The 14353-nt window shown below is 38.7% G+C and overlaps 1 protein-coding gene across 2 annotated transcripts in view; it reads right to left on the minus strand.

Annotated features, from left to right (window-relative positions):
* Positions 1 to 14353, minus strand: part of TMEM145 (transmembrane protein 145) — a 777234-nt gene that overhangs the window by 670276 nt on the left and 92605 nt on the right. The window contains exon 1 of one of the 2 annotated variants that reach the window (XM_044080784.1): positions 11577 to 11791. The exons of the other annotated variant lie outside the window; for it this stretch is intronic. Coding sequence (XP_043936719.1) covers positions 11577 to 11678 — 102 coding nt within the window. The 5' untranslated portion in view covers positions 11679 to 11791. Of the gene's footprint in view, positions 1 to 11576; positions 11792 to 14353 lie in introns of those variants that run through there. 2 annotated transcript variants of the gene reach the window in all.

The raw sequence follows: 14353 nt of genomic DNA on the forward strand, positions 1-14353 counted from the left end.
TTAGGTGAGAGGTATTAAACTTTTGCCTGATTATATAAGTCAAGGAATGGTCACTTACATCGTCAGGGAGGATACCAACTATATAATGTTGGTGGTAGTTATTAATAAGGATCCAATCCAAAGTGCTCTCTTTTTTGTTTGGTTTGTTTATTCTTGTTGGGGAGGTAATGGTCTGAGAGAAGCCTTGAAGGTTAATGTGAGAGGTAGGATGTTCAGTATTTATGTTCTTCCAATCTATGTTAAAGTCTCCTAGGATAATTGTTTCTTGTGGGAAGGATGCAGAGATCCAGCTCAGAATATCCTCTAGAATGCTGATAGATTTCCCGGGAGGTAGATAGATACAAAAGATATATAAGGATTTACTAGAGTTGAGCTGTAATTTGGAAATAAGGACTTCAGCATGGTTGTCTTTTGGTGGGTTATAGGGTATAGAGGTGACTTGTAGTCCATCTTTGAAAAGAAGTGCTACTCCCCCTCCTTTTCTTTTTATACGGTCAAGTCTAAATATGTTATAACCTGGTGGGATAATTTCATTATCTTGTGTTTTAGGTTTAAGCCAAGTCTCTGTCAAACATAGAATATCAAAAGAGTGTATATCCAGGAGAGCATGAAGATGGGGAACTTTGTTATTTACACTTTGGATATCAAGATATGCAATGAGGAGAGAGTTGGGGTGTTTGTTGGGGATGAGGGGAATAGAGGGATTGTTGGTGAGATGTCCAGTGGATAGGACATTATGTGGGCCAGGATTAGGATGTATGTCTCCATCCAGTAAGCAATGCTTTTTTAGTGAAAGTAAAAGATAATGTATGTTATTAATTTGGTAGCGGAATTTCTTTGTTGTAAGGTTGTTGTATGTAATGTGGCCAAGTCTGTAGTATTTAGCTAGTATGTGTCTAGGTGTGGATGTAATAATGATATTATTAAGGGTGAATGTGAGAGTATGTGGGACTGTTTGTTTTCTTGGATGGTTAGGATGAGAAGTATTTGGGTGTTCATAGGAGGTTAACAGATATGCTGAGGTTAGTACAGATGTGAGTGTGGCACAGAGTAGTAGTTTAGTTAGGGTTGAGGTGGTTTTAGTAGACATGATGGTAGAATAGGTAAGGAAATATTAGGTTGTTTAGCAGAGGTATGGGTTAGGAGGAGAGGAGGAGTTTGAGTTGAGATTATAATTAATTAGGGGTAGGGATTGGTTACGTGAAAAGTAGGTGTGGTTCAATTTACTAGGATGGTGGCACTATCTGATTGGTTGTGTGTTTAGGAGGGTGTGGTTATAGAAGTATAAGTTTAGGGCCACTGGGGGTGGGAATTGGGGGTAGGGTAGGGGAGCGGAGTGAACCTGCAGGGCGAATGGAGCAGGTTAAGACAAGAGAAGGAAGAAGCATATGAGGAACAATCAGAGAAAAGTGCTTTGAAAAAAGGTAAGTAATGTAGGTACAAAGAGAGGTATGCCGAGTGGTGGGAGGGATGGTAGGAGAAAGGCGCTAATATAGTAATACAACTTAGTGAACTGAAGAGAAGCAAAGTATTGAACAAGGAAATTCTGAGAGGAATATGGTATAGGGTAGAGGGATTGGTAGAGCTGGGTAAGGATGCCACCTAGTGGACAAAGACAGTAACTACAGAGGTTGATTATAAGTGGGGGAAAGTCTGGTCAAGGGAGGGCAGGAGAGGATAAAAATGGAATCCATTTCAAAATGTTGTGGGGAAAAAATACAAACTATAAGGAAATGGCTGCAGGCAGTCCTGGCTTAGAAGCAACCTTAAACCACCTACAAGTTATTAGTCCTGCTCTATACACTTCTAAAAATGTAGGAAATGAACATACTTTCTTGCTTCCCTTATCACTATAAGGGAACAAGGGTAGGAGGCACTGTGATGTAGCCGCCGGTAGGAGAGGGTCCTTAGTCTTCAGGCAAAAGGAGTCAAGTGTCCGAGGCAGGAAATATTGATATTAGAGAGTTTCTTGCTTCCCTTATCACTATAAGGGAACAAGGGTAGGAGGCACTGTGATGTAGCCGCCGGTAGGAGAGGGTCCTTAGTCTTCAGGCAAAAGGAGTCAAGTGTCAAAGGCAGGAAATATTGATATTAGAGAGTTTCGTGCTTCCCTTATCACTATAAGGGAACAAGGGTAGGAGGCACTGTGATGTAGCCACCGGTAGGAGAGGGTCCTTAGTCTTCAGGCAAAAGGAGTCAAGTGTCCTAGGCAGGAAATATTGATATTAGAGAGGGAAGTTAAGGATGCAGGGGGCCAGGGACCGATAGCAGCTAGGGCTCTTAATATAGGTACATGGGGAAAATGTTCTGCCCAATAAAGTTTGGTATAATTAATAATGAACACATTTAGGGGGATTAACAAACTTTTCTGCTATAACTAGTAAAGTAGCTATGAATATTAATAACCACAATATTAATAATAATAATAATAATAATAACAACAAATGAAATTAGCATTCAATTAAAATTAATTCATATCGGTTACTACATACTGCAGATGATGATAACATAGTCTTTACATCCATAAAAAGAGGACAGAGGGACAGTGGCTAATGAAAGTATAATCCAAAATGAAAGACCAAGATAAGTCAGCAAATTAAGTCATGCGAAGCTTGCAGATATAATGCAAAGATTTAGGGGAAACAGAAGTGATATGGGAAAAGAAGAAGAAAAAGAAAACGTGAAGGAGGAGCTAAATCCTGCACTGTTGTTTTTGCTGAAGTGCGGCAGTACAGTGGATTAACGTTCTGTACAACCACATAGAATTGTGGTATTGTTGAGAGCAGAGCACTACTCCACCACATCCAAGAACTCAGCAGCAGCACAGATAGCACCACACAGGGGTGTGGTATTGCTGAGAGCAGCGCACTACACCACCACATCCAAGAAATCAGCAGCAGCGCAGGTAGCACCACATAGGATTACGATATTGTTGAGAGCAGTGCACTACACCACCACATCCAAGAACTCAGCAGCTGCGTAGGTAGCACCACACAGGATTGTGGTACTGTTGAGAGCAGTGCACTACACCACCAGATCCAAGAACTCACTAGCAGCGCAGGTAGCACCACACAGAATTGTGGTATTGTTGAGAGTAGTGCACTACACCATCACATCCAAGAACTCAGCAGCAGCGCAGGCAGTATGCTATAATCTCACATATCAGCACTGGAACTGGAACTGCATGAGAAGTACTTCTTCATTCCAGTATGGTGTGCTGAGTAGAACTGTGAAAACACATCCATTTAAGACTCCAAAAGGGAAGGACTGTCGCAATAATACCTGCAGTACACATTATCAAATGCACTGCTTGTTGACAGATAATTGTAGTGTCAGAAGTTGTCAAAAGCATCCACTGAGTGCAGGAGTCAAACAAAAGGCAGCATATCAAATGTTATTTTTCCTGTGCTTGCAGCTGTAGTGAGTAGATGTGTCTATTAACGCCAAAATATTTGGCAGCATGGGTGAGTGCACATGTGCGAGTGTTTGCACGACAGGGTTAGAGTAGGGCTACAAAGGGGATACATTTTCTGCTGTGTGTGTGTATTAATATGTATGGTTTACTGGAACTGTTATAGAATTTTTTTATCAAGGTAATGTATAGGGTGGATTATGGGCACGGACAAGTTTAGGGTTAGGGCTAGCACATATGGGTAAGGCAGTGCTACTAGCAGATAAGGAAAGGTAGGGACAGATTTCAGGTTAAACATGAAAACATGTATTCAGAGAAGATGGTAACCCCTTTGCTAAGTGATTTGGATGATGTACACCAGTTCTCCTCGTTGTTAATGTTTACTTGGTCATTTATAGCATTTATTAAGGAAGATGGGGATAAACTATTATTACCTATACAGTGTAAGTATTTTTTTTACAGATTTTGTGATGTAATATATCAGCATTTGAGAATTTCTACTTGAAAAAGAATATATAGTAAGTTTAACAGATTAATTGTGGATGTCATTCATTTAGACATTTTTTAATTTCAATTTTAAATAAGTTTAACATTTTCTCTGTTGAATAAAACTTCCTGGTTTGTAATAGACTGTTTACCTCAGGCCTCTGATGAAAAGAGGCTACCACAACCCAATCAGATTACCCCGGTCAAAACAAGCAAACAATAAATGAATAAATTAATAATTATCCAAATAAATAAATGAATCACCACAGAAAACAAAATGTGTTTCTTTCTCCTACAGCAAGCTACTACACAAAAAATTAAACAGATAATTTGGAAATTCCCAGTATTTCATAATACACCTCAGCAAAACAGACACTTTTTATTAAAATACACATGGTATATTGCCATCACTTACTGAAATGGGGATATTAAGATTTTTGCTAAGCAACGCTGAGTTTTAAAAAACAGGAAACTGCTATTAAAAAATATTACCTGTCATACTATTTTTATACTTAAAAGAATTAAATGGTCAAACTACTTAGTTCTACTACAGTCTACTGAAGTGTCTGAACATCACAGATATAACACTGAAATTTATAAAGTTAGACAATAACATCAAACAACATTTACCTATTAAGCTAAACTGTTTTAATCACAAATGCATACTACGTTACTGCGATTATTTATTGGTGGAGTGACAAAGACTTTTTTGGGGAAAGGGTGGCCACATGACAGCTTCCCTTTGTTTACTAAGAGATCTATAGCATCTCTGTATAATGGGGATCCAGTTTTACGCTTGTTTACTATCTGACACATTAATAATGTATCAGCAATTTATATAAACTACAGTAAAGGATAAAGAAATATCCAAAGAATGTATGATCTCTAGTGACAGATCAATTACCAAGAAAATACCTTCAAATGGCATCTATGTTGCAGAATATCAGAATCAGAATTAATAAAAAGATCATTCTCAAAACAGTACATCTTAAAGTCTGGAGACAATCTTTCATAATCCCAGTTCACAAAGGTTGTACTCAAATTGACCTCTAAAGCTAAAGGCCAATTGCTATCTTATCCCCATATCAAAACTACCAGAAAAATGTATTCAAAAAAACAGTTACTTGACTATGTAGTAAAATGAAATTTACTCTCTTAAAATCCAACCAGGATTCTGTTCAGGCATCAGGAGTGAAACAGCACTATTACACATGCTAAACACCATCAGTCACTGCAAAAATCAAGGCCTTCATGCAGCATTCATTCTCTTAGATCTGTCAAGGCTTTTGATACTGTATCTCACTTTTTATGGAACATTAGCCTTACCAGCCTGCAGTGGTTCACCAACTAGCTGTCCAACAGATCCCACACTGTAATGTTTGCTCAATCAGTGATTCGCTATAAGTGTACCACTAGGATCTACTTTCGGACCGAGCTGCATTACCATCTTCACATATGAGTAACACACTGTAATACATAATACTTCATTTGTATAATCTAGAGACATTTCTATACTAGTTTCCTCCGCTCATATCCTCAACCAATTACAACTCTAAGCAGAAAATCCTCCACAAACTGAAATACTGGCTTGTCAACTCACAACATCTTTTAAATCCCAAGAAGATCAAGATGATGCTTTTTGAGACTGTAAACTAACTTATAAACGTTATAACTTTGCAGTTGTGTCTCTTAATAATGCTCCCTTCAGTCAGGTTGCTCACACTAAATTCTTAGGGCTCACCATAGAAAAACTCCACTATGACAGAGACTATGCTGTGTCAAAAACAAACAAGAAAACTGGCATTCTTTACAAGATAAAACAATACCTAACTCCAATATCTCTTCTAAACTCAGGCAAACCCTTAATGATGCTCAACCCAGATTATTATACTCTTTCCTCATTATGACTGAGATGGGGAGACAATGTGACACATGGATGGCAGGAGGATATAACTAAGTGTGTCATCAAGAAAGATGAAACTGACAGACTTTGACTCTGACCACTGTCAAACAGGGATGAAATAATAGCAGGAAATGGGATGGATATTTATTTCAAAATTTAATTTATAAAATACAACCTAGTACCAAGGTCTTAAAGGGAATATGGACTGCTGTCCTGGGCATGGGTTTCCAAAATCTACCCCCATCCTAGACTGAACACAAGTCACACACTTCTAGGCCTTTTGCTCACTGCTCTCTCTGACAGTCAGTGTCTTCCAGTGTCCTTTTCTCCACTGTTAATTGTCTTTCACACAACTTAGCACTAACACATATACTTACACAATCACACACACACACACACACACACACACACACACACACACACACACACACACACACACACACACACACACGTCCTAAGGATGGCTGGCAGAATTTGCAAATTCTCCACAGCTTTATTTCTGGCAGTATAGTACTACCACCATTATGGATTATGGTTAGTGAGGGTTGGCATAATGGTTAAGGTGTTTGCCTTACAAACACAAGATGCAGGGTTTGATTCTCACATGGGGTAATTGGCTAGGCTTAAAAAAATTGCCCACAAGGGTAGTTAGCCTAGTACTAATCTATGCATTTATGAACCTAGGAGACATCCAACTACCAGCTGCTCTTAATCAACTAATATGAATACAGAAAATAATCTCTTTCACTGGCAGTACCTCTAAGAAGTCTAATGGGAGAAGCATGCCAGACAGGTTAGTAACGAACACTCTAAATAATGCTTACCCTCTTCCCTGATAAATAATGATGCATAAATAAAAATATAACAAATAATGAATGATAACTGCAAAACCTTAAAGGTGAATAAATGAACTTTATTTGAATAGTAAAGAAAATATGATAAACGCGGATTAAAATATAAAAACAGGATAGCATACATAGGGAAATAAAAATGCACAAAAAATAGATAAGATGTGTACATAAAACCTGAGCTCCAGCCACCAAAGCTCTCTTGCCATTTCCTATGCAGAAATACTGTCCATAACTGTCATAAGTTAGATAACAATCTTCAAATAGTTACACTTCCAGATGGATATACCCCACAGACAAGTTAAGATAGCATTGTCACATAGCAAAGCTTGGCACACAGTTATATACAATGTTTTTTTTTTCCCCAAGCCCCCAATATTCATCAAATAACATCAGCATTCAGTTGCTCACTAGAGAAAAACAAACAGTTAAACCTAGTCTTCTACTTGTCATAGCAAAGGTTCTCAGTAACAAAAGCTTAATCACATCAGTTCTGCAACAACAGAAATTGCTAGTTCATATCCAAGTCTGCATCTTTCCCTTGACTCCAACCTGGTGTGACTTAGTGATATGCAAATCAAATCATTAAGTCCATCAGAGATTTCAGCAGTTACATTTCAAAAGACAGTTACTGGTCTTTAACCTTCTACTGTTGCATTCAGCAGAGAAGTCAGCACATCTAGAGACCCAGCAAATTTCAAAAGACATGCCCTTGTCTTTTAAAGTCAATGAGGCAAATGTCACACATTCTTAACTCATGAGAACAAATACTCTGATTGCAGATGAAGAAATAAGAAGAAAAGAAGAAAAATACATCGTGTTGAATTAAAACATGCATTAACACTCAACTAACTAAAGGTACTCTGCAAAATAATACAAAATATAATATAGACCTGACTCTTGCTACTTTAATCAATAAACAGTATCCAACCAGAAACCTGTGATTCTAAATCTTAAGCTTCCTAGCAGTTAACAACTCTAACAATTATTATGGATATGTTCAGCATTCTGTACAAGTAAACAAATTATGCAACTTAATCCCACCTAACCCAACCACAAGAACCAAAACAAAATGCTTTTTCATTCAATCTAAAAGTTTATCTATCATCCAGATGACAATGTACCTGGCAACACTGAATCCCATCCTACGATATTTCTCCTGCTCTAGATCTACTTTTATTCCCGTCTGACCAACTGACCATTTACTCTGAGTAAGGAGCATGTACTCCAGTCCCTACTGCCCTAACTTTCCTGTGCTACACACATTTCTTTCATGTAAATAAATGCACTGTAATACTACCTAAACAACTAGCGCTCTGCCTGACATCAAGCTAATTTATATTCTTGAAATAATCCTTGTGAGCTAATGCTACTGTACTGCATACTGCTGTAAATGTTACTGCAATGTTCTATTCGGAACAGTGCATACCTTATATCATAGTCTTATGGTAACTGTTAACTTTTTTTTTTACTAGTTCTCTCATGTTTTACTACACTCAGAGCTTTTCTCCCTTGGCCTTTCCTGAAAATGGGCCTTAGCTCAATAGGAGTATTCCAGTCAACAAATGGAAATAAACAGAATGGGGCTTACACATATACTCTTCCAGTATTTCAAAGGTAAGCAAGTCACCAAATTTCAATGAAGACCCGCATCTCCCAGACAGGAGTAAAATACCCATAATAAACCTTTCCTTTCCTGAACTAATCTTATCTAGTACTCTGTCGGCTCTTCAGAGCTGTCATCATCCATTGGCTGCAGCAGGTGTGAGCATCTTTGCTCAAAATAGCAAAAACTGTTACCCATTCAAATATACTTACAGAAACAATACTTCTGTTGAGAAATCATATATGCATTTCCTGTGCCAGCTCTTTCAGCATTAGATGTGGTTGCTTCTTACTAGTTAAGTATGCCTTTAATTTTGATATCAGCTTTTAATGATTATTGAGTCACTTGTCTGTGCACACATATGTACAGCAACATGCTGTGTGGAATTGGACAGTAAGTGCCACTATGATAGCAACGCACTGCCATCAAGACAAAGATCTCATAACTGTCTGATAACACTGCATGATGGAATGATGGCATGATGGAAGTCAGCTGTACATCAGTAATGAAAGGTTAGCTTTGCATGAGAACAGGAAATGTTCCTGTACACACTGTTGTTAATCATGGAGTAGGATTTCATCAGCTAGGAAAAAGCCACCAACTGACCCTCCTAGGGCAGAATTGCATTCCTGTAGTTGTCACAGTATCAGGAATGTAGGAAAAGTGCACCAAAGACAGAAGTCTAATGCAAAGTCGAGAAAATTATGCAACACCCCAAGACAGCTGTGCTGTCATAGTGTAAAAGCTAGTGACACAAATCAGAATATTATTACAAGACAGCAAGAATTACAGATACCACCTCGAAGTCATTGCTGGGTTCTAAATGCAGCAGATAGCTCTTGGTCTGAACAGAGATTATGCAAACAAACACATTATTCATATTCAAGGGGAAAGTAAAAGCAACATGAGCAGGTGACTGAAAGACCACACATTCCACTGGTCTTCACTATTCAGTGTACTTTGTGATAACTCCAAAATACATAGCCATACTCACTGGCTACAATGGTTTTAGGAAGCTGCCCTAAGCTAATGTGAGGGCATGAAAGAATACCTCAGCAAGCATAAAAATGATTCACTCATGTGAAGGGAGGGGCAGGCCCATACATATATCCCAGCTGGCCCCCCATTTTCAAGGTAGGTATCTAATCCATGCTGCAGTGCTTTAACTCATGAAAGCATAACACTACTGCTGGTATTTATTCCATGGGACGTGATCATTCTATATTCAATCAATCAGTTCTGAAGAAAAATATCTTGGCAGGGACTTGGCTGTAGGCAGTATAGTGGAATAAATACTAACATCAATTCAAACCCAGTTACCATTACTTTCAATCTGCAGAAATTAGAACTGCAGCACTGAATGGTCAGCACTGACCCCAGGTAATCATTAATGTCAAGTAGCATCAAAGTTCCAGTCACAATTGTTATCTTTAAAAATCAGCATAGAAGCTGTGCAGCTCTTTTCTGCTTGTTTTGCCACATAAAATAAAAGGTATGGAGTTGTGAAACTGGATTTTAACAAACTATATAGAACTCTTTTCAATTATATATTTCTGTTCTTTGTGTTCTCTTTTTATAAAACTACCTCCCGGCACTAGATTACAAATTTAGTGATGAAAAAGAAATACTAATAACTGTGAAAATAACAGTGGGTTTTCAAAAGTTCTCACTGCCTCCTCATTACTACAGGTTTATAGGTTCATAAAAATGTATAAAAAATACTACAATCAACAACACAAAAAAGTAACAAAGGAATAAAAAACAGGTAATTTCAAAGAGAAGATGGTGGTATTAAAGCAAAAAAAAAAAAAAAACAGCAGGATACTGATGAATACCCAACAGAGATAAACTAGCCACTGATACATTCTAAGAAAAATGTATTAAGCTGAATAACTCTGGCCCAGCCTTTTTAAATAAACTTTATTCTTTATACTTTTTTATAACTCTTTATACAGCAAGCATGGTAGATGATTAAAACAAATGTTCCTGATAGATGTCAGAAACAAAAATAGAGAAAACATTAAAACATGGGACATACGTGTCAATTTTATGCTGATTAGAAAAAAATGGCATGCTGTTTAATTAAGACAAGAAATGTATCCACAAATTACTGACATGGACAGACTAGGTGGCCCAAAAAAGTCCTTACCAGCTGTAAAGAGTCTATCCTGTAATCTGCAATATACTACTCTTTCACATTGTATTACATCTTTCTTGATTACCTAAACCCATCTGTATAGGAGCGAGGCTCTCACCTGGCATTATATTTTGAACATGTTTTTTCATTTTAAGAAACATATTTGCTAATGCATTCTTAAATTAAGACGTATATATAATCTATAGTGCATCCAAAATATAGAGCAAAGCATGTAACAAAATTAACAACAGATAACTAAAAAAAGTTAGTTCTACAGCTAAAATACAGACAATGTGAAAAAGTCAAGAGTCAAACAGGGTTACAGCCTGCACCATGCTGGGCAACTGATAATAACTTATTTCACACACACTGGGCACAAAAACAGTGAAAGTCAAAACTGAGATGTTGGGTACCTTGATAGTGCTGGTATGGTAACAGGAGTCTAGATGGAACGCACTACAATGGATACTGACATTAAATAAGGAGTTCAAGGGATAAACAAGCCCCTTCCCCTCCAGCTAACTTACAAGTGCCAAGAATACAGAGAAGAAACACTTCTGAAGCTCCTCCCCAGATTTAAAACATGCTGTCCCCAGCACTGAGACCATTAACATCATCATTAACACCACACTTGTAAATAGTGGAGGTGGTGAACGCAAATCGACAGCTTTAACTCAAGTCACTCGTCCGTGCTGGCAATTAAGAAGCAATATTATCACTGCCTTCCTTCTCCACACTCAATTCAGCAGCCCTAACAGTTTTGGTTGGACAGGATTCAATGGCAATACGTTTACCCTGGAGGCAGTGTGCAATTACTAACCCCCCCCCCACCCCCGAAGGTGCGCTGCCAGACATGAAAGAAAATCATTTTATCAAGTAAATTCCAGTCCAATGTGCTCAATTTGCCCACTAAATCCAGGACAGCTCCTCGCGTCTATTTTGGGATCACCTCAAAATTCAGGACACAAAAGCAAGCTTATGCACAGTCTTATTTGATGAACCGACCCCCAGAAAACAAAATATTTAAAGAGACCCCCACCAACCCCTCCCAGTAATGTAATTAACTATACACCCTATATTATCTATTGGTATGACAGTCGGTTCGTCCGATTCTCCACCCCCAAGTGTTGCGGTTCTCTTACTGCAGTCTTCAGAGTCTAAATTACGTCCCACTTGCCTATTACCTGTTTGGTGCTGAGATTCCCCCGGACATGTTTCGCAGCGACAGGGAACGGCAGAACCAGCAGTAAAAGTGTAGCGATGCTGTGTGGCAGCCAGGCCCGCATCAGCGGCAGCAACAACGGTCCATCTTCAGCAGCAGAAGCACAGAAAGCAGTGCGGGAGTGCGTGCTCCAGAACACAAGGATCTGGCACTAACGAGCGTCCCCGATCACTAACTGAGGGCTTGATGCGCGCTCCCGATCCTAAAAGAAAACGGGACTCGCGCTGCTTTCAAGTCTACGGGTATGCACATGTCAGGGAGAGGGGAGGTGGACGGACCTGTACTTTCTTGCAGTGAGTATGTACAATAATAAATTCTCTGAAGTGAGACCGGAGAACAAACACCCAACATTGAACAAAGGCATAATGTCTTCTCCGCTTTTTTAGAGACATCATTGCCTCAAGGGAATCAGGGCGAAAAAGAAGAGGACTCTTTCAGACTTTTTAAAATATTCATTTGTTTATAACACAGATCACTCTGTCTGGTGAGCTGCAAGTGTATCTGTTGAAAAATAATTCTCTGGCACTCATTTCTGTTCTCTGTGACTCGTTTTCTTTTTCTTCGTCTTCTTCAGAGTCCCTCTCAAAATCCCTTGGTGACTCTGAATTCTGTAGCTGTTTTTTCAGTTCTGCGTGAGACAGCTCTTTTCCACCTCCTAATAACTGTCAACTGCTCTGATTTTGCAGAATACTCCCGATTTTTTTCTCATGCTTGTACTCTATCCCTCATAAAGTTTGTGACATTCAGGTAAATTAGTGAAGATTAATTAAATAGTAGCAGACGCTAGATCATCTCAAAATCTTACTCTTCAGAAAAATAATTTTAACACAAATCGCGTTATTAATTTTTGAAGTAAATAAGAGCAAAAAGTTAAAAAGGGTCCCTGATTTTGGAACTTTGTCACTCATTATTTTTGGCTATGTCCTTGACTCTTCAGGTTGAAAGCTACAGTACTTCAATCTCCTGAGCAGTTCCAATCTAACTACTGTCTACATACCTCTTAACACAAGAAATCTGGACAAACCCAGAAATAATGGGGGGCAAAAAATAGGGAGAGATTTACAGATTTTATATATTGCACTTACAAACTTATAACAATGATAGAATAAAAGTATTGTGTTAGTATGCATTTTCTCAAGGATATGAAATCCGAAACTCAAAAGCCTGTAATTATTTAATGGATTCAATCATCAATGATTTGCCAGAAAACCACGGATTTTATGAGGAGCGGAGAAAAATGTGTACACTCTGTGATGCCCTACCACTGGTGCAGAACTCAAGGAGCCTCAGTCCTCACCACTAGCACCAGTGGGGGAAGTACATTGGGAGAATGACAGGTACACACAGTATTTCCCGATGCAGCTCACTGCATCAAGTGCAATTTCCCTTAAGAGCAGACAGAGACCACAGTCAGTCCGGGGCTGGTCTCTTGCTCTTTCTCCAGATCCCCAATAAGACTGCCCACTGGCACAGCTATAGAATTGAGATCTTAGCTGAGTGGCCAAACCAAGACCCCCAACACTCTCTCTGTCCAACCAGTGCTTCATGTCCTTGCCCAAGTAGCTGACACACACACTCCTGGAGATTTGTTTTACACACACACACACAACTGGGAAAGGCTGGCACAGGTTTACTAGCTATGTCCCCTTCTGTCCTGACTATAAGGTAGTTATTACTGCCACCAGCCACCTCTTTATCAGCTACTTTAAGGCCCTTAACAAAGGGTGTCCCATCTTACTGTGTAATGTCACTATCAATACAAATGGTAGTTTGACCAAAAGCAAGGCTATTAGGAGTGACCTACACAGTGTCACCAAATAAATATGCAAGTACTCTCAGAACATAAATATGTCTCTGCACAGATCAGCCACAATATTGTTGTTGTTTTTCTTTCGGCTTTTCCTGGTTAGGGGGTCGCCACACCGGAACTCTGGTCCGCTAATGATTAGCAGGAGCTTTTTACGGTGCCAAGGTGTCAGCTCGACGCCCAACCTTCAACAAAGGCACGCACATTCACGCATGTCTTTCTAACGCTACTCGGCTGCGGGGAGGACATGCCACAATGAAAGCTTTAAATATATTTAATAATAATAATAAAAGAACAAGAAAATACTCAGTATATACTTACAGTTACATCAGAGTTCAAAATCACAGGAAATATTTAAAACAATATTGCAGGACAGTCTCAAATAAAAAAAGGAAAAACATCTAAGCTAAGCTTTGCTATATTCCTGACTGTATCTAAGCGAATTACTGTATCGTAATAACTTACTTCAGAGCAAGCAAGGTAGATGTGGTGAGTGGATCTTGATGTTGTCAGGTCAAAAGCAAACTACAGAATACTCAGTCTCTCTCAGAGAGTTCTTAAATTAATATCTCAAATATTACTGCTGGGATAGCTTGCAGAATGATATCACTTCTTGTCATCCGACTGTATCCCAGGTAAAAACCCCACTGATGCAGCTGGTAGCATTTAGCATCTACCTGTGAAAATACATAGGCAAGGCTTTTCTTAGATCCTGTAAGTCACAAAGCAATAAAAACACTTCCAAGACAATACAGTGAACCTCTAGTTCTAGACATTGTGTCTGTTACTGCATTGAAACTGAAGGATAACATCATTTTATTACATGGCTATAAAGTAATTTAATTTCAGCTATTTTGCTGAAGTTAACCTCTGGTGTTCCAGTTACCATTATTAAAATATATGCATCTAAACAGTTACAAAAGTACAAGTAC

Source organism: Protopterus annectens, chromosome 8.part0 (genome assembly GCF_019279795.1).
Source record: "Protopterus annectens isolate FY-2018-M chromosome 8.part0, PAN1.0, whole genome shotgun sequence".
Lineage (NCBI taxonomy): Eukaryota > Metazoa > Chordata > Ceratodontiformes > Protopteridae > Protopterus > Protopterus annectens.